General features: G+C 46.8%; 1 protein-coding gene across 5 annotated transcripts in view; it reads left to right on the top strand.

The window, feature by feature from the left end:
• The first annotated feature begins 2,305 nt into the window (after window positions 1-2,305).
• MXD4 (MAX dimerization protein 4) overlaps window positions 2,306-18,595 on the top strand; it is a 44,461-nt gene continuing 28,171 nt past the window's right edge. The window contains exons 1-3 of one of the 5 annotated variants that reach the window (XM_068188487.1): window positions 2,306-2,437; window positions 2,552-2,678; window positions 18,549-18,578. In XM_068188487.1, coding sequence (XP_068044588.1) covers window positions 2,557-2,678; window positions 18,549-18,578 — 152 coding nt within the window. In that variant the 5' untranslated portion in view covers window positions 2,306-2,437; window positions 2,552-2,556. Of the gene's footprint in view, window positions 2,438-2,551; window positions 2,679-8,407; window positions 8,550-9,159; window positions 9,260-18,548; window positions 18,579-18,595 lie in introns of those variants that run through there. The other 4 variants (XM_068188483.1, XM_068188482.1, XM_068188486.1 and 1 more) reach the window with 4 other exon arrangements.

The raw sequence follows: 18,595 nt of genomic DNA, 5'->3' as shown, positions 1-18,595 counted from the left end.
TCTGTCAGGCTTGGTGCTGTGAACACTTCTGTAGTGAGCCTGTTCCAGTGCCCAACCACCCTCTGGGTAGAGAACCTTTCCCTAATATCCAACCTAAACTTCCCCTGACCAAACGTCAGGCTATTCTCTCAGGTCCTATCACTGTCACCACAGAAAAGGGGTCAGTGTCTGCTCCTCCTCTTCCCTTCAGAAGGAACTTGTTACTTCAGTGAGGTCTCCCCTCAGTCTCCTCCAGGCTGAACAGACCAAGTGCCCTCAGCCTCTCCTCACACGGCTTCCCCTTGAGGCCCTTCACCATCTTTGTTGCCTTCCTTTGGATGCTCTGTAGTAGCTTTATATCCTGCTTATATTGTGGCACCCAAAACTGCCCCCAGGACTCGAGGTGAGACTGCCCTAGAGCAGAGCGGGACAATCCCCTTCCTGCAGTGGCAGTGCTGGGCCTGATGCCCCCCAGGACACAGTTGGCTCTCCTGGCTGCCAGGGCACTGCTGGCTCATATGAATGTTTGCCTTTTGCATATATCACATTTTGCAGACACAGTGCTGTATGGATCCTGTAAGGCTGGGTCATGACCACTCCATGCTACAGCATCTTAGACTCTGGTCCACAAACACACAGTGCAGTTTAAGTGGTGCTTTTTTTGGCATGCAAGATTGCTTTCAGCTAGTTGTACCTTTTGTGGAGGCCATTTCTTTTCCCCTCCATGATGTCTAAGAAGTTTTTTGGGGTTATTGAGCAAAGATCTTCCCTTTGCTGAGATTCAGTGTCTCAAATGCCTCAAATCCAACACTCAGCTTGAAGATTTAGCTGGGAAATATTACAGGGAAGTTGCACATAGGATGAGTTGGCCAGACCTATGCAGCCTGCCATCTGTGATTCCTAAAGAAAGTGATCACTAGATCAGTCCTATCCACAAAGCTATAGTTGGAGTCTGACAACATTTAGATACTAATTAGCATGATTGATTTCACATTATCTAATTAATTGCAGATTTCACATTTTCACGTTTTCTGCTTTGCCATGTGTCAAATAGAGCAAATGGCCCGTCACCACAAAGTGATGGCACTGAATTTGTCTCTGTCCTGTACCTGGCATTTTTTCCCCAAATTGTGGCAGAACTCCAACCAGGCACTGGCAACAGTGGCCCAGGAAGTCTTTGGGTGCTCCATCCCCTGCCTGGAGCTGGAGCCAAGCTGGAGGTGCCAAAGGCTCCCCAAGTATCCCAGCTCACTGTCCTCAACAACGGAACATTTTGCTGATATCCAACCTCCTCGTTGCAATTTAAATGCATTGCTTCTTCCTCTCTTGGATGCTGAAAGCCGATGATTTCCTGCTTGCAGTAGCTTTTTTTTGTTGCATAAGGAAGGGAGTTTGTTACAGTCTTTCCACTTGACTCTTCACTCAGTTTCTGTATTAATACCAATAAAAGAGTGGGAAATTGTCCTTGTTTTAGGTGGAATAAGAGACTATAAGACAGTGTGAAATCAAGCACATAATTTTTTATTCTAAACCATACGGTATAGATACAGTTCCTACAGTGTGCTCATCTAACATTCAGTTTCATGTCTCCATAGGAGTAATTAGCTGGCAATGAGAAAAATCATTTGATTAGGCCCACAACTGATTAGAGACTAGTGCATAGCCTATTGAAATACAGGAGAAGATACAAATTGATTTCAACATGTTTTGGGAGAGCCCCAATCTTCCAAAACAAATAGAGAGATAAGACAGCATCTGCTGAGTATTCATCTGCCAAGTCTTTGTGCTGATCTCTAATTTTAGGTCCTGCAGGCAAGTGTCCAGGTTATTTACCACCTGGGCTGTTTTGATCTTCTCTCAAACGTGTGTATTGATGGACGAGCTCTCTTATCTCCACCATGATAATACTGGCCCAACTATACCAGCAGCATGAGGCCCAGGATCAATACTGATTCCTCCCTCATTCAGCTGAACAGCATTTTATTTGCCTAATTATTAATATCTATTAAATGCCTGAACTGGAAAAATCTTGACTAAGCAATCTAAAATGAGTGAGTTGGACAGGCTATAGAAATGCAGAGTATTGCCATTACTGTACAATATGGGATGTGTCTGCAATCTTCCCACCACAGATTCACTTGGTTCCATCACAGCTGATACAAATGATAGGATCCTATGGCTGGCAGCAGATTTGCATCAGCCACATTAGGTATTATTTTTTCCCTACTGGCAACAGAACTCAACAATTTGCATACATAATTGCTGCAGCCCTATTAATATATTACAGATATCTGTCCTCTGATAAAACCTGTTCTCTCATATAGGCATGCATGCACTTGGCTCCTGGAGAATGGGTTTATGGAAAGACATCTCAGGTAGAGTTCTAATTGCCTTCTCATTTCATTAACTGATTCACCCAGATTAAATCTCAGTAGATTTTGCATTTCCAAGCACCCAGGTGAGAAATCTCCATGCTTAAATTTGTAAATATATTTTTTTCTTTCTTGGTTCCTCCCCTGTAATGAATATACTATAAATTAATGGCTGCTAACTACTTTGTAGGTCTCCATAGGAGGCATGAACTCATTCTTCCATATCTGGATGGATTTTCACGCCAAAAACCAATACAAATTCACTGGGGCTTCTTCCTATAACTCCAAAGTCATGGCTGACAGATACACAGGACACAGGTACCTTGGGTAAGAAAATGCTATTTTTTACATTTAAAGGATAGATGTAATTGAGACTGTGTTACCACTACCTGATTTTATTCATAAAGCTCACAGCTTCCTCCCTCCTTTAGTGAACAATCTGTTTGCTACAGGCAGGCTGGTTTCAGCTCAGTTTGGTAGCACAAATGCACAGCCCCGCTCTGTTTCTCTGTCTGTCCTGGACTGCAGCAGGGTGCTAAGCATCAAGGCAGCTTAGAAGATGATCACAGTGAGGTGGAATATTCTTTTACTTCTATATTATGTGCTTGTGTCAAAGTCACCCAACAAGAAGGCCTGATTTTATCAGCTAAAGGAGAAATGTTTAATTTGCAAGCTCATTCAAGCAGTGACCTCAGGCAGATGCCCATGCCCCCAGAAGCACTCTAACAAAGTGGGTCTGAGCCATGATTTCTTCAAAGCCTCTTTGCACTGCACTAGTCTCTATATTTTGTGGAAGCTTAATGCAATACAAGTGTACACAAGGCCCCTTGTGGAAGATTAATGCAATACAAAGCCTTTTTCCTACACCAAGGGAATGTAATAAGGCCATGACATCTCTGAGATTCAGATCTGAAATAACATAACAAATCCTTACTCTGCAGTATACCATAATGCCATACAAGCCAGACTGGGCACTGGGATGCCCAGCCATCCTTCCAGCCCTTGCCCTGCCTTTGCTCAGTGGTACTGGTCAGTTGTTTTGCCCCATCTCATTTCTTTTTTGTCTTTTAAAATGAAAGCAGCAATACCACTGCCTCCTGTAAAGCACTTTCAGTGCGGCAGTGTCAGAGGGAATTTTTGGGATGACAGTATTTAAAATTGCCAGGCACGGTTTAGACAGAGCAGGATGATGGAGTAAAGCAGTGTCTCTCAAGCTTTTCAATCCATGCTTCACTTCAGTCAGTTAAGAATAATTTCATGCCTGCTCAGAGGAATGGCTGCAGGGCCTGGCATCAGGACACTGTGCGTCTCTCTGGTCAGGGAGCGCTGGTGGAGAGGGGCATGCGAGCTCCCTGCAGCCAAACTCTCAAGGACACTAAGATACAAATGTTGTCTTTTAAAATAACAGCAATTAACATGAAAAGAACATTACAAGGGACTGGAATTCAGTTTGAAGTACTTTTTCTTTTTAGATTTGGCTTTCAAGCATGTGTGTACATAAGCCTGTACTAAATCCCAAGCAAAATCAGGAAAAATTCAATTGTTTTGGGAAAGCTGGTGATTCAAACACTGCAGCAAACAACTGGTCAAGGCCAGACAGCAAGCTGGACTAGTGAGCTTCACACAGAGAGCCCACCAAATGCATGGAAGCCACTCAGGTCCCCAGGAATCCACAGTATCCATACTATTTGTTGTTGTGATCCTTGGACCAAGGATCCTCTCCAAGCCAACGCCTGGGTGCAGCTGAAGGGGTATGAGAGGTCGAGGACCAACCCAGAAAGCTCATGGGATGAGGTTGCACAGACACGACTCCTTCACAGGACACAGTTCCTCAACACTGCAGTAGCAACTCAATGACCCCGACACCCCACATATCTTCATGTCATGTAACCTCAGCTTCAAGGTGTGAAAGTAGCTTTCTGATGGGCTGCCCCCATCTTCAGGCACTGTGAACTTAGAGAAACCACCCCAAACTTAAAGTAAACCACACATAAAATAAAGTGATGACTAAAAGCCACACGTGCACCAGTAGCAGTCTAGACACAGGGCTGAGCAGATGCAGTGCAGTGCACCTGCCATTTGAGATCAGGGTTGGAGAACTGCTTTACTTGGCAGAGTAAATACAATCAGAATGTCTCAAAATGGGCTTGGGCACTGACAAAATTGTTACTTTTGAAACTTCCTCCAAAATTCCACATTCAACTTTCAGGTGTTTTGGTTTCTGTATCTAGGAAACAGAGTTCATTATCTGAATCACAGGTAAGATGAGGAATAAATGGAATTTGAGATACTGAGTCAGGGAGATGAAACTTGTCAGTGCCAGCCCTGAGCACAGATCCTCTCCTATGTGGGCAGACGAGTTAGTCTTTGCTAATTACTTAAACCTTGCAACACCGAAGAAAACAGAGGGATGGAGTCCAAGGCACAGTGAAGGACTTATCTCTGGACACAGAGATATGATGTAGTATGGAATTTTAAAAGATAAAAGAAAGAAAGAAACATGCAGCAGAAACAATGAGCCAAATCTGAAAAGCAGGGTAGGTCTAATTATTTCTTTTGGGCCATACGTGGGAAATAGTGGATGAAGTTTCTTGAATTATTGATCATCAGCTTCAGATCTCTGCCCTCACCACAGCCTGGGGTAGTCAACAATTCTGATGTCACTGATCTTACATGCCAAGTCATGCCACAGGACAGATTTTGGAAAAGAAAGACACTGTAACATTTAAAGTTGTAAATATTACCATTCCAATCACCAAGTGCAGGCGGCAAAGAAACTGCAAAACAGCTCAGGTTTTTGGGTGCGGCTGCTGATGGCTCTCCCTTCTGCTTCTAAATACAAAGTTTTTCAAACTTCACCATGAAGTGACAGCTACCCCTTATCACTGAAGGCCAGCTGTTTCTTTAGCACTCAGCTGTTCCTGCTGCTCGCTTGTAGAAATGGAAGAAAGCTATTTAGAGACACAAATCTGCAAAGCCTTCGAGCACACATCTATCTTAGAGCCTGTCCTTCAGTTCTTAAAGTAATTTGGTTGATCTTCTTTCACACCCATTCTACACCTCTGCACCCACGCTGACACCACCAAAACTAGTCCTGGTTCCCTGGCACAAATAAAACCAGATCCAGAACGATTCCTTCTAGGTATTTTAAAAGCTTTTGTGGTGCCTCCTGAGAAGGACTCTGTTGAGTTCACCCCTAGGAGAAATCATCTTGATAAAACTTCTCAGCACTAACATGTTGTTGCTGTGTTGCTTCTTCAGTGCAACTACGGGTAAATGTGTATCGGTGGTTGCCAGGTATGAGCCAGCCCTGTCCTTCTCAAATGTGTGTGGATTTACCCTGGATTTGATCAGCAGGAGCTCTGTGAGTGTGTGGGGTTACATACACACTTACAGTTCCAGCAGACTAATACAGGTTATGACTCCTGAGGCTGAGAGCCACCATGATCAGAGACCAGGTGCCTTTTGTGATGGCACTGGCCCCTGTTTCACACAACACTTTCTGCTGCACATAGTCCAGCTGGCTTCAGTGGTTCCTCACTTACCAAAGCAGCCCTTTCATGCAGTGAAGTGTGGAGGCACAAGGCCCTGGAAAGTGCCAGTATCAATGTGAAGTTGTGCTCCATCTCCTTACACAACTGTCTTCCAAGTACTTCTGTCCACATTTGAAAGCAGAGAGAGCAATGGTTTTTACCTCGGGAGTGGTTAGGGGTGCTGAGTTTGGGTACTGGGTAGTGCAGGGGAGGCTGAGGGTGGCTTCAGCTCAGCAGTCGGATCACTCCAAGCTCCAAGGAGCGTCTGGTGAGGGCAGTGCTGGGCAGGGTGCTCAGCTCGGCCTGTGTACCCTCCTGAAGCCCAGTCTTGTGCAGTGTTTGTTATACCCCTGTGTTTCCAGAGTTTTTTTCCAGGTGAAATGGTGTGCTTACAGTGTGGTGGGGCAGAGCTTTCGGCATTCAGAGCCTCAGTAAAGCTGTACCTGAATCCTGGGCTTTCGCACAAGCACCTACATACCTAGCACATTCATCTGCCTTTCTGGATGTATGACTGAGTCCACAGCATGTGTACACGGCACTTTAAGATCATTTAGAGCTGCACACTAACACACAAATGTAGGTGTTCTGAAGATCTGAGGTACTGCTGTGGATGCAGTAGAGAACAGTGATGCCTTATCTGCGCATCTTTGCATCTTCCACGTGAAGTGCCCTACGCATGTGTCAGGCAAAGGGAACTTTCTTTCCTGTGTGGACAAAGCAGACCTGTGCATATATGGTTTCATGCTGTTTCGTAACAGAAGGCAATGTCAAGTAGTGTCTAAACCTACTTCCAGTTAACAGCAAAACTGCCACAAGGTTCAATGGCTTTACAGTAAAAACTGTACTGTCTCACCCACTTGCAGCAGGATTTCAACAGTTCAAGCAGCAAGTGGAAAATGTTACAGCAATTTTTTTTACCTTTGCAATCTATGCACCAAATTCCGTTCTGCCTTGTAATTCATAGTCACTCAGACTTTTCCTAAAGAAATACAAAATTTTCTTAAACTACAATCACAAAGCTGCTTTCTTCACTGCCTTGTATTTTCTCTTATCCCTGGTGCCTGGACCAAATGGCAGTAAAATGTGATCTGTGTTTCAGCAGTGTTCAAGAGCCACATTACACCTGTGCATCTGGGGCAACAAGATACAGACTAATACAAGATCAGGTGTAATGTATATGTGGCTTTACCACAATGCTGTAGAAACAGTAAACCATAATCCTTGTTTTAATCTGAATCGCTATTATCCTCTTAAAAGGAAACTCTGGCTGACATCTTTTGCCAAGGAACAAACACACAGGACAACACTCTGCATCCACCCTTTATGCTGGATAGCTGTTACCTAAACAGTCCAATTAAAACCAATGGGACCAATTGTGTGCCCAAGTGCAATCCTGCAGGAGGACTGATTACAGGCTTCAGCACTTTTGGCCTGAAGATGTACCAATGTGTGATCACAGCACAGCTTAAAATATGCAAATTTTAAAACTACACTCGCTCGTGTTAAAACCAACCCGTTTTAGGCAACAGCTGTGCAGCAGCTATCTGAGATAAGGATGCAGAGTTAGCAGCGCAAAGAGGATGGTGTGGACAGGAAAGGTGCTGAGCTCTTCCTGCTCAGCCTGTGCGCCGGGAGCCAGGCTATTCTGGTACACGGCTTCTGTGTATCCAGATGACGAAAGGCAGCTGAATATGCTGGCAAGGGCTGGAGGGCTGGCAGGAACTCTGGCTGCATTTCTGAGAGCTTCCCACTGTTTCTCTTTTTCAGCAGGTTAGGCCATTGTGCAGAGTTTAGTGATTCTCTTTCCTCCCTGTGCGTGTGTTTACAGCGCTGCCGTCTTCCTCTCTCGCCTGCGCACCGCAAGGGGTCAAGGATGCGCGTGCCAGGCACATTTTCACAGCCTCTCCGGCGTCCCGTTTGTACCGTGTTTTTCGTCCCCGTTCCTTTCCTGCCATGCCGTCCCTGACGGGCAGCTCCGCCGCCTCCCCGGCCTTTTCCCGTTTTCCCGTTTTCCCTCACGCTTGCCCCGTGCCCGCCCGGCGCGTCCCACCCGGCGCGTGTGAGGGGGCGGAGCCTCCTGCGGCACCGCCCTCCGCCTACCTCTTCCTCACGGCAACGCCACGCCCCCTGCCGCCCATTGGCTGCCCGCGCCTCTCTCCCCGCCTCCCGCCGCGCGGCACGCGCCTCCCGCCCCATTGGCCCCCTTCTCCGCCCTCATTTGCATGGCGCCCCGCGCACCAATGGGCGACTCCGGCCTTCTTAACATGCAAGGAAACAGCCAATGATCGGGCGAGGGGGCCGGGCCACCACGTGCTGTTGCTAAGCTTCGGCTTCTAAATTGTTACTACACGGGCAGCCAATGAGCGCGGGCGGCGGGGATCTGTCAACATCCCCTGCCCGGACGGGGGGGGGGGGCTCTGGCCGTCGATTGGCCCGGCCGCGTCCTTACGTCCCGCCCCGCGGCCGTGCGCCGCTCGCCATTGGCTGCGCGGGCTGCCCGTCCGCTGTGTGTCAAATGTAGGTTGAGCGAGGTGCCTTAAAACCGGGGGCTCGGGAGTCCCCGCGCGTGAACTCGGCGCGGGGGGCTCGGGACGGGCAGCCATGGAATTGAACTCCCTGTTAATCCTCCTGGAAGCGGCCGAGTACTTGGAGCGAAGAGACCGAGGTACAGGGCGCAGGCGGGCAGTCGGTCAGGCACCCGCAGGCGCTCCCAGCCGCTCTCGGCCTTTGTTGTGCGGCGGCCGGGCCGGGGCAGCGGCCCCGAGCCCGCACCTGCCCGGGGGGGACCCGGGCTGCGCCAGCGGCACCGCGCTGGGGGAGCATCGCTGCTCGGATCTTGGCTTTTTTTAAAAATATAACCCCCCCAAGCAAGCCAGAAGGGGGCTGTTTGTGCCGCCCCGGATGGGGACGGTGCGTGCGGCAGCGCTCAGGATCCCTCTCGCCGCTCCGTGTGTGGCAGTCGGTGATTGTATGGCAGCTCCCCTCCCCCAGCGCAGCGTGACAAGGGTTTGCATGATCCGCCTCGTTTTTAATGTGCACTCCAATAATCCTCCTAATTTCGACACTTCGGTGTTGTTTTTTTTTTTTTTTTTCCTTTGGTTTACCGAGTTATGTTTTTGGTTTTTTTTTTGGTCTCGCTTCTTTAAGAGATGCCAGAATAAAATCCAAACAAATCAACTGGAAAAAATTCTGTTCTTTACCCTAGCGTTCCTGCAAAGGAGGAAAAAATTGCATGGAAAAAAATATATTGCCACTAATGCTGACTTTGTCCCTAGAAGCAGAACATGGCTATGCATCAGTGTTACCCTTCGATAGTGACTATTCCAGAAAGAAAACAAAGGCAGGCACCATGGCCAGAAAATCCCAGAATAACAGGTAATAGACGCACCGCTTTTTCAGAATGAATCGTCAGCTTTTCCAATGTGTCTAGCTTATGTGCAGCGCATACATTTATGAAAAATAATAACTAATCCAGTGTCTCAGTTTCCCCCATCCCGGTAGTCGCCATTTTTCCCCTGGATGGGCTTGGCTCTGTTTTGATCTCTCATATAAACACTGCCACGCGTACACCATCTCCTTAGTACTCACTGCACTTCAGACCCATCCGCCCTCATCGCTCCTTCTGCTCCGCGCTCGCCGACAGCGGCTTTTGCTGCAGACCTAAACACCATAATCGCCACCCAGATTTCTCTTTGCATGGCACCTAATTTCCCCCCGGCGTTCATTTATAAACCACGGGCAGCGAGCCGGCCGCCTCCCCCATGGCAGCCGGAGCAGATGCAGCCTCCGGTTGCGGCGGCGCTGGGCTCCGGGGCGGGAGCGTGTGCGGGGCGGCGGGGGGGGACACTCCGCCCGCCCTCCGGCCTCTCCGGGACGTACGGGGTGAGGAGGTGCCGGAGCGAGCTGGACCTCCCCGCGGGCCGTGCTGCAGCGCCGGCTCGCCGGCCCTTCCGCCCGGCCGCCGCACGCAGATCCGCCGGGGTGCGCGGCTCGGTCGTTGTTTATCCCGGTCTTCGCCCATCCGCCTCTCGGTTCTGTTGTTGCCCCGCAGCCGCTACCTGCGCTGCGATGGCACCAGCCGAGCGCTGCTGTGCGCAGGCTCTGCAGCTTTGTTTGCTGCTCGGGCAGCGGCTGTGTACGTGCGGGAGGCTGTCTGTCTTACGGGGACGCTGCCGGCCCCTGGCCAGGAGCGAGCCCAGCCCTGGGCTCTGCCTGCTCTGCCTGCTCTGCTCTTCCAGGGCTGCTCCGGAGAGGACCGAGGACCGTGCCCTGCTGGGCCTGCTTCGTCCCGGGGCAGCGATGCTCTCCCCAGCGCAGGCTCCGCTCTGCATGGTCATGCTGGATGGTGGCTCCTGTAGAATAGCCTAAAATGAACTTGCTTTGCACGTGACTTGTTTTCCGAAGGAGCAGCGAGTCTCGGCGGGCCCGCTCTCGCTGCTCCAGCGGGCATCCTGCGCCTGGGTCGGATGGTGCTGGGGAGGTGCCCGGCAGACGGGCCGGAGCTGCTCGTGGGGCACCGGAGGTGCAAACCGAAATCAAAAGCTGACGAACACCCTCCTTGAGCAGAAACACGAGCTGCTGAGCGCCCTGGTGGTGCCTGCTGCGGCCGAGCAGTGTGTCTCGAGGATTACTGAGGGGGAGCAAATTGTGTCCCCATGCCCCTGCTCCGAGCAAGGCAACCATTTTGGGGGCTGGTAATTGCAGTATTACTTTGGTTTTAGTTTTAGTTGAATTCTTTGTCTCATCGTGGAGCATGAGAAGACAGTCAGTTCATTTTAAAAGAGAAAGTCATCAGGAGTGGGAGGAGTGTCTTGTGTCCTGAGACACTTTGCTCCTTAAGATTTTTAATTATTTTCATATAAAGTATGCTCACTGCCTTTAAAAAAAATCAAAACACATTTCATAAGTTTTCCAGCTGTAAATTGCTCCTTGAGTTGTACAGATTTCTTGTCTGTCTCTTGCATTCAAGAAATCAGTGTTACTTACAGAGCTATTATTCCATCGTTTCCGTTCTTAGGGTTCTTGTCATCTGCTGCAAAATAATTATTTGTCTGAATTGTAAGCTGCTTTCAGGAGTTTTTAGGAGAGGATTTGTAATCTATCAAATACAGCAGAATTAAAAGATTTCTGGTTACAGATTTGCTAGTGTTATTGAAGTTGAGGCACACACATCCACTTGCAGTTACCTTCCTGCTTTTCTTTCTACCTGCAGATTTGTATTTATTTATTGTTCAGTGTGTTGTTCTGATTCTCACTCTGTAGTAGTGGCAACCTTCAAAAATGCCATCTTGCAATGTGTACATTTACTCACACTTTATTTTCTCCTAGCTGCAGTGATGAGATGAGGGATGGGTCATGTGTGTTACAGGACAGGACAGTGCTTGTCAGAGAATGGTGTCCAGTGCAGACACTGCTGGGACAGCGGCTGGTTTGGTTCAGCACGGGTACCAGGCTTGCTGGCCAGTGTGGAAAGCAGAGGGACATGAGTTTAATGCAGCTCCCTGTTCCTTCAGGGACAGAGGGGCAGCAGCAGGGCCCTGTGGGTACCTCTGCATTGTCCTTATGGGCTTTATACCCGTGTCCAGCAATTGTTGCTCACATTTGCCTGCATACTTCGATTTTCAGGGGAGAAATTATCCCCAAATTTACATATGCAGGGAAAAATTCATGATGTACACCAGCATCACTGTTTTATTATTATTTGGAGCTTAGAGGCTATAGGGGCCGAGCCCCAGACTAGAGTGGATTTTTGGAAACACGGTTAATTCTTCCTAAGCAACTCAAAGATTAACAGAGGGAGACGACTGGCCAAAGTTCAGAGGTTCTGGAGTGGTCGTGGGTGATGTGAACCACCAAACAAAGTGTTTGTCCATATTGTTCCACTTTAACCATTTTCCAGACTCATTGGGTTTGGAGCATTAGATGCAGGGCGGCATCTGATTGCATACAGGAGATTGCATACATGTCTGAAATTCATGCCTTATTATTTCATTGTTTTTCTGGATTAAAAATACTTACTTAAGGTTGGAGGAGTAGGAAAGGAGCAGCTAACTGCACATTTCATATCTGCAGGGGCATTGTTGTTTTCATTATCTATTTTTGTATCCTGCTGCTTGCAGCATCTGATCAAATTAAAAAGTGAGAGATGTATATGTGCACATATGTTGGTTTTTTTCATGCCTTATGAGGTATACATATAGAAAAGCATGAAAAACATCTACTTATTCTTGGAAAATCAGAAAAGAGGGGAGGAGGAGAAAAACTGTCAGATGTGAGGAAGGCTGGCATGCTGTACTCTTCTTTGTTCTGTGTTTTCCCCCCCGTGTGCCTGCCTTTGGGGGGAAGAGCATACCCCGTGTAGCACAGGTGTGCTGGCCGGGCGCCGCGGGCTGGGCGACGAGCAGGGATGGATTCCAGCTGCCCTGGGCTTCAGCAAGGGCGCTGATGGACCCCTCCTTCCTCTGCTGAGGTGCTGGTGATGTTCATGAAAGAAACTGTAGGATGAGACCTCCATCCCTTGTGGATGGCTGGCGAGGCCCAGAGCCGCAGCAGAAGGGGCAGGAGGCTGCCGGCCCTTCGGACAGGATGCTCGGGTCTGGGCTAAAAGCTTGCTGGCCTCTTGACTGCAGTTGAGTGAGAAGTAATTCTGGCAGGTTTCGATTCGTGCAGGGAAAAATACCAGCAGAATTACGTTTAATTAACCAAAATCTAGAAGCTTTCTGTCCACTGTAGGATTTTAACAGTTTTGCTTTGTCCACTGTTAGCTTTGAATCAAAATTGAAAGTGGTTGTTAGCAGTTTGTTGATAAATAATATTCTCGGTGTTATTGGTAGCAATCAGACACGGTTTTTAGCCATTTCTGTTTCACTTGCACATTAAAATGTCTTGATCTTACATGTTTTCTTCTCAGTTTCCTGTGATGTGCCCTTTCCCATGTCACACAAACCAAACTGCTTTGTTTTCTTTCTGGTTTGCTGTTCATACCATGTCCTCAGCTGAGATTCAGACTTGTTTCCCCCCAGTAATTTTGACCAAAATCCTCTGGCAAATGAAATTGGATTCTTGTTTTGCAAAGAGGACAGAGATTAGAGAAAGCCACAATATTATCTTTTGCAGGGAGGTAAACCTAGGTCACATCTTATTACAATCATACTTATCAGGTACTTGACTACAGTATAATAAATGTCTCCGCAGAGCAGTGGCTGTATGTAGTTCCTAAAGCAGTGCCATGCAGCCTATTAATTCTTGTTAAGGTGTACTTAGAATTAAAAAAAGGCATAAAACAAAGAGCTGGATTTATTGCTGTTGTACCTTGGAAATGTTAATAGCAAATATTCAAAAGTCAAGCCTGGTTTTTGCTCCAGAGAAACAGATAGGTGACACGTATGCGATGTTCCGAGGAGGAATGCGACACAAATCTGAAATTTGGTGACGTTTGCTCACAAGGCAAAGCACTCTTACAGAGGAACATGCAATCCTGCAGACAACTGGGCTTTCTCCTGCCCTGGCTGCAGTGACACTCGCCAGGTGTTGGGTACCTTGAGCTGTGTGTGGGTTTGAGGTGTGTGTCTGCCTATGCACCAGGGAGCTCAGGCAGCTGCTTCGCTGTGAAAGGGTCAGAAATAAGGTAAAATGCAAAGCAAAATCTTAGTGTTAGATGCCAGTCTACTGAGGTCACAGTTAAATTTACTTTCAGAGAAAGGAATTGAATGTCGGTGATGCAGTGTGTTTGGCCTGTTAATTTAGGAGCTGGTTTATTGAAGGAGAGGGAGCAAAATAAATGCCGGTTTATAAATATATCTTCTGTGTCTATTAATTAATTAATATTTTTGCTCATATGTTATATAAATAGACATGTATTTCGTGCTGTGTTCTGGCAAAGGGTTATATGCAGAAAAAAGATGAAAGCGGCATTTGGATTTTCAAATAAAAACAGAGCCTAATGTCCAAATTCCTCTGATGTTGGCTCATGGTGAGGGTGAACCTGTGGCCTGCAGAGTGAGCCCCTTGCTCTCTTCAGATGTTTTTCTGTGCCCACACTAAGCAGCTTAGGGATCTGGTCCTGATTTTTGTTTTATTTTATTTTTCCTTTTTTTTTTTTTTTTAAGAGGCCAAGAATGAAACACTGCAAAGCAGACTGTGCAGACACAGCTCCTCTGAATTTTCACCTGGATTTTTGAATTCAATAGATCTTTCTCAGTTTGCCTTCCTGAAGCTAGGACAGCAATTGATATAGCCACATTTAGTTTCAAAATAATGCATTTTAGTCCCAATATAATAGATTTCACCCATGGACCTGTCACCCTAAGGAACTGCAGTACGTCTGCAATGTTTGGGAGCTGCACTGCTTGTGCAGTTGAGGAAAACAAATTGCCACCGTATTAGAAGTACGTTCAGACCTGGCCACTGCAAACATGTGGCAGCACCAACTTGAATGTGATCCTGGAGCCAGAACTCTGCATCAGGGCTGTGCCAGTGTGCCTGGTTCCCAGATCCCAGCTGAATCTGCAGAACCGGTTAAATTTTGCTAGGAAGAGGATGCAAAATTAATTTTTAGTGGATTAATTTGGTACAGGCTGTTTCTTTGACAGGCTGTAAGCAATGTGTCCGGTTTGAAACAAATGGAAAAAAAACAACTCAGAAGCAGTGAATAATAGGCAGAGTTCAGGTTTATCTGTGCTTTGTGGAGTGGACTGCAGTGTTTTCAGGTGCATTCCACGGCAGGTTAAGAATGTGGACAGGGAATTTCCTGGAAGTGAATCTGGATCCTTTCAATGAAAAGCTGCACAGCAGTCGCATTCACACAAGACTGCAGGTGTAAGCTTTGTGCTTTTACACACCTGCGCTTCTGGGAGTGGGAACTGGATGCAGACACTTAAGGTGTAGCACCTTGTAAAGCTTCCTGTTCTGTTTGTTCTTACTTTTTTGGCCTGGACAAAAGGTGAAGTGCTGGCAGTGTAGTTCACATGGCTGCGTGACCTGAGGTGGAGCTGTACATGGGCTGTATCACACCCTGGCAGTCCTGCCTGCACCAGAAAGCCCTGGCACTGGTAAGGTGCTGCTACTGTTTCAAGCTCTTGGTTACCTGTGGCAGTGTGCTTGCCACAGTTACCTACCCTGCTTTGCTTCCTATAGTGCTTTAAAGTGCGTTGGCAACTGGAAGCGCATTGGTGAGTCACGGTCTAGACCTGCTCCCATTAACACAGGGCAATAAATGTCAGCAGCATTGCCATACATCCCTGCTTTTATCAGGAGCTGCTGGCTTCCTGCTGAGCAGATGCCCCGTCTGGTGGGGTAGATGGATGGAGGAGTAGGGAAGCTGTCTGAATACTGAAACAGGCAGTGCATCCTGCATACAGAGAAATCTCAATCTAGCATGCCTGTGACCAGATCCTGCTGGCTCACCCATAAACTGGCAGCAGGGGAGGTGGAGGGGCCCTTGCCTTTTCTGTGTTAGTCTTGCCCTCTCAGTTAGCACCTGTCCAAATTTCTTAGGTGTGCCTGCTGAATGTTGAATCAACCAAAAGCTGAAATCAGATACCTGGAATTCTTATTTGGGGAAGGGAAGGGAAAGTGGTGGAGGGGGATGGTTTTGGGGTGTGCTGTGCCAAGTAGCACGGCATCTTGCAGACCAATGGCTGCATTTCCTTGGTTCCTCCTTGTTCTTTCAAATCTTCTTTTGACAATTTCTTCACAAATAAAATTTATAGTCAATGAACTGCTTGGCATTTGCTAAAGGGATATTAGAGCTGTCTTAGATCAACAGTGTAGTCTAAGCATCAGTGTTCCTTATCCCTTCCTTCTGAATCTATGATTTTGTAGATTTTTTTTTTTTGTTGTTGGCTTTTCCCCTTTATTTTTATCTGAACCTTTTAACCTTTTTTTCCTAACTGCTACCCCCGACTTCCCCAAGCTTTTTGTGGAGATACAAACTCAGTGCAGTGAACCTAAGTTAAACACCAGAAATCTTCCTTCTCTTGAAGCTGTTTTTGAAAGGCTCCACACACCATTTCCCTGTAAACCACAGTCATATAGCTGGCTCTCTCTTATAAATACATATATACACGTATCTTATTAGTTGTGACCTACATCTTATATTTACTGAAGTAATAAAAGACTCCATTTTGAAATAGGGTACTGGGTTGTGTGGAGACCAGTTCTTAAATTTTTTTCCCTCACTTCAGGTTGCATAAACAGCAGGAGATGGATATTCTTGCAATATACTGTGCTGTAGACAGTGAAGGAAATAAAAGCCAGTATTTCAAGAGAGGTTCGCCTCTTCTGAAAACAAACCCAACTAAAGAAATCCCTGTCATGCTCTGTAATAGAGTATTTAATGTGCTCTATAGATGGAGCAATTCTCAGGTAAATGGAGTCTTGGTTTTGGTTCCTGCCTAGGGTCTGATAGTTGGGGTCTTGGTTGGCCCCTGACACCTCCCAAAATGTGTGGCTGGTGCCCACGTTTGCACACTGCAGGCATCGCTGCGGCTTTTGTGTCCCCGAGAGCTCTGCCAAGAGGCACATGGCCACTGCTGCTCCCTTTGGCAGCTGGCACACCCACAGCCGTGTGCTGCAGGGCTGCTCTGGCAGGACACACCTCAGGAGAACACCAGGGTCACCCTTCCTGTGCCACAGGTGCCCTGTAGGTGTGCTGTGTGCAGGACTGTCAGCTGCCCGTGGCATCTTCTCTCAGCCCAGCAAAATTCTCTGTGCAGGCTGAATTTCTTGGCCGGTGGTTCCTGTGCTGTCCCTGTGTGTGCTCGCCAGAGCTGCTGGGAACTGGCAGCTCAGAATGGGCCAGTTGGAGTGATTGCATTCACCTTTGTGTCTAATTGCCAGAAATGTCAAGGAGTTCATGTCATAGGGATGAATCCAGGCCGGCCTGGATTTCCTCTCTGGTTCCCAAGTTCCCTACAAACAGTGCCTTTGACAGGCCCATTGAGGGTGTTCAGGGGCAATGGTTCCCTACTGAACGTCTGTTTTCCATGTGTTTTCATGAACACTGGTGGATATAGCATGGTCTTTGTCAATCTTTGTGAACATTGGTGTGGAGAAATGATTGTGGAGAAAGTCTGATCTCTGTGGGGAGAGTAGGAGTAGAATATAAAAACAAAATCATCTTAAGATAGCCAAATGACCAAGCCCACCTTGCCCTATTAATGTAGCACAGAAAATGTGTTTAACACTTGTAGCGTTGCTGCATTGGTCAGGAGCACTTAAATGGCATTGTAGAAATACACACATTACTTGATCATGGCTCACTTGATGCAACAAAAATGCATAAAGAATTCACAGGCTTTTGAGAAAAAGATGCCAGGTAATAGTTGACATAACTGATGTCTTGATACCAGCACTGAGATGCTTTCTGGTGAGAGTGGATTAGCATCAGTGCTGAACCTTGTATGCATTTCAGTTTTACCTGCAGAGGGGCAGTTCACTTGGTTCCTTGCAGGATCAGCAGCTGCACTGGCCTGAGATCAGTTGCTCGTGGGTTTGTTCACTGGATGTTTCTTGTGTGAGCTTTGCTTTCTTTTTCCCTCTCTATGGCCAGAGTGATGTTCTGCCATCAGTCACACCCAGGCACAGCATCCAGCAGCTCGGTGTGTGCAGGGAGAGCAGGACAGCTCGGCACGGGCAGCATTTGTGCAGGAAGGCTCCCTAATCCCCCTGGGATGGCTCTGCTCCCTGCAGGGACCGTGCACTTGTCCTGCACAAAGGCACCTCGCTCTGCACCCCGTGCCCAGCTGCAGCCTGGGGTTGCAGCAGGCTCCAGCAGAGCTGCTCTGACATAATCTGCCAGCCCTAAAAGCTGCCACCGCCTCTGCATCTTTAGATCCTGATGTGCTGGGCATGTTTGCAGTGGGACAAAACTGAAAGTACGGAAAATTGCTGGTTCTGAAGCAGCAACAGTAACTTCGTTTTAGGAATGTTTTTAATCTGAGCTGTGTAAATAAATAAAATGAATATTTTTAGCTGAATCAGTTAAAAAAAAACCCTCCAAAAATTTAGGGCTGCCTTCTAATGGCAAAGAAACAGAGGCATTAGTTGAAGAAGAAAAAAAATATCTTTAATCCAAATAGATTGGAAAAAGGATAACATGCTGCTGTGGTTAGTACAGGGACTATGATTTTTTTGGGTTTTATTTTCTCTTTGTAGACTGAGAAGAATTAAGAGGATTCCTCTTTTGTTGCCATTAGGATGTCAACAACAACAGCAGTGATTAGCTGCTGATTTTTCTTTCTGCTTTTCCATGGGCTTGAAAGCTGGCTTTTTGGGTACTTTTTGCTCTTACCTGTTACCATTTAGATCCTCAAACACTTTCTGCATCCTCATAATTTTTCGTCACCAATAAAAATCTCGTGAGCTGTTTTTATTACTAACCTGCTCAGTTTTTAATATTAATTTCTGTCTCTGAATGTATAGAACACTAATAAATGCAAATATATTATAATTCTCCCCAAACCTACAGTTTACTCATGGAAATTAAATTGATATCCTGAAGAATCTAAAAGTGAACCAATTTAAAAGAAACGCTGTTTCATAATCCATGTTAAATACGTATTTTAGAGAACTCTTTTGCAACTTATGCAGGCATTGGCTTTTAAATATTATAAATCTTGGTTTATTTATCCTTTCTCTAATATTTCTTTTCTCTTTTTAATAGGTCATCACACAACGAACTAGAAAAACATAGGTAAGTCTTGAAAAAAA

Source organism: Anomalospiza imberbis, chromosome 4 (genome assembly GCF_031753505.1).
Source record: "Anomalospiza imberbis isolate Cuckoo-Finch-1a 21T00152 chromosome 4, ASM3175350v1, whole genome shotgun sequence".
Taxonomy (NCBI): Eukaryota; Metazoa; Chordata; class Aves; order Passeriformes; family Viduidae; genus Anomalospiza; species Anomalospiza imberbis.
This window is presented reverse-complemented; position numbering and strand designations above follow the sequence as displayed.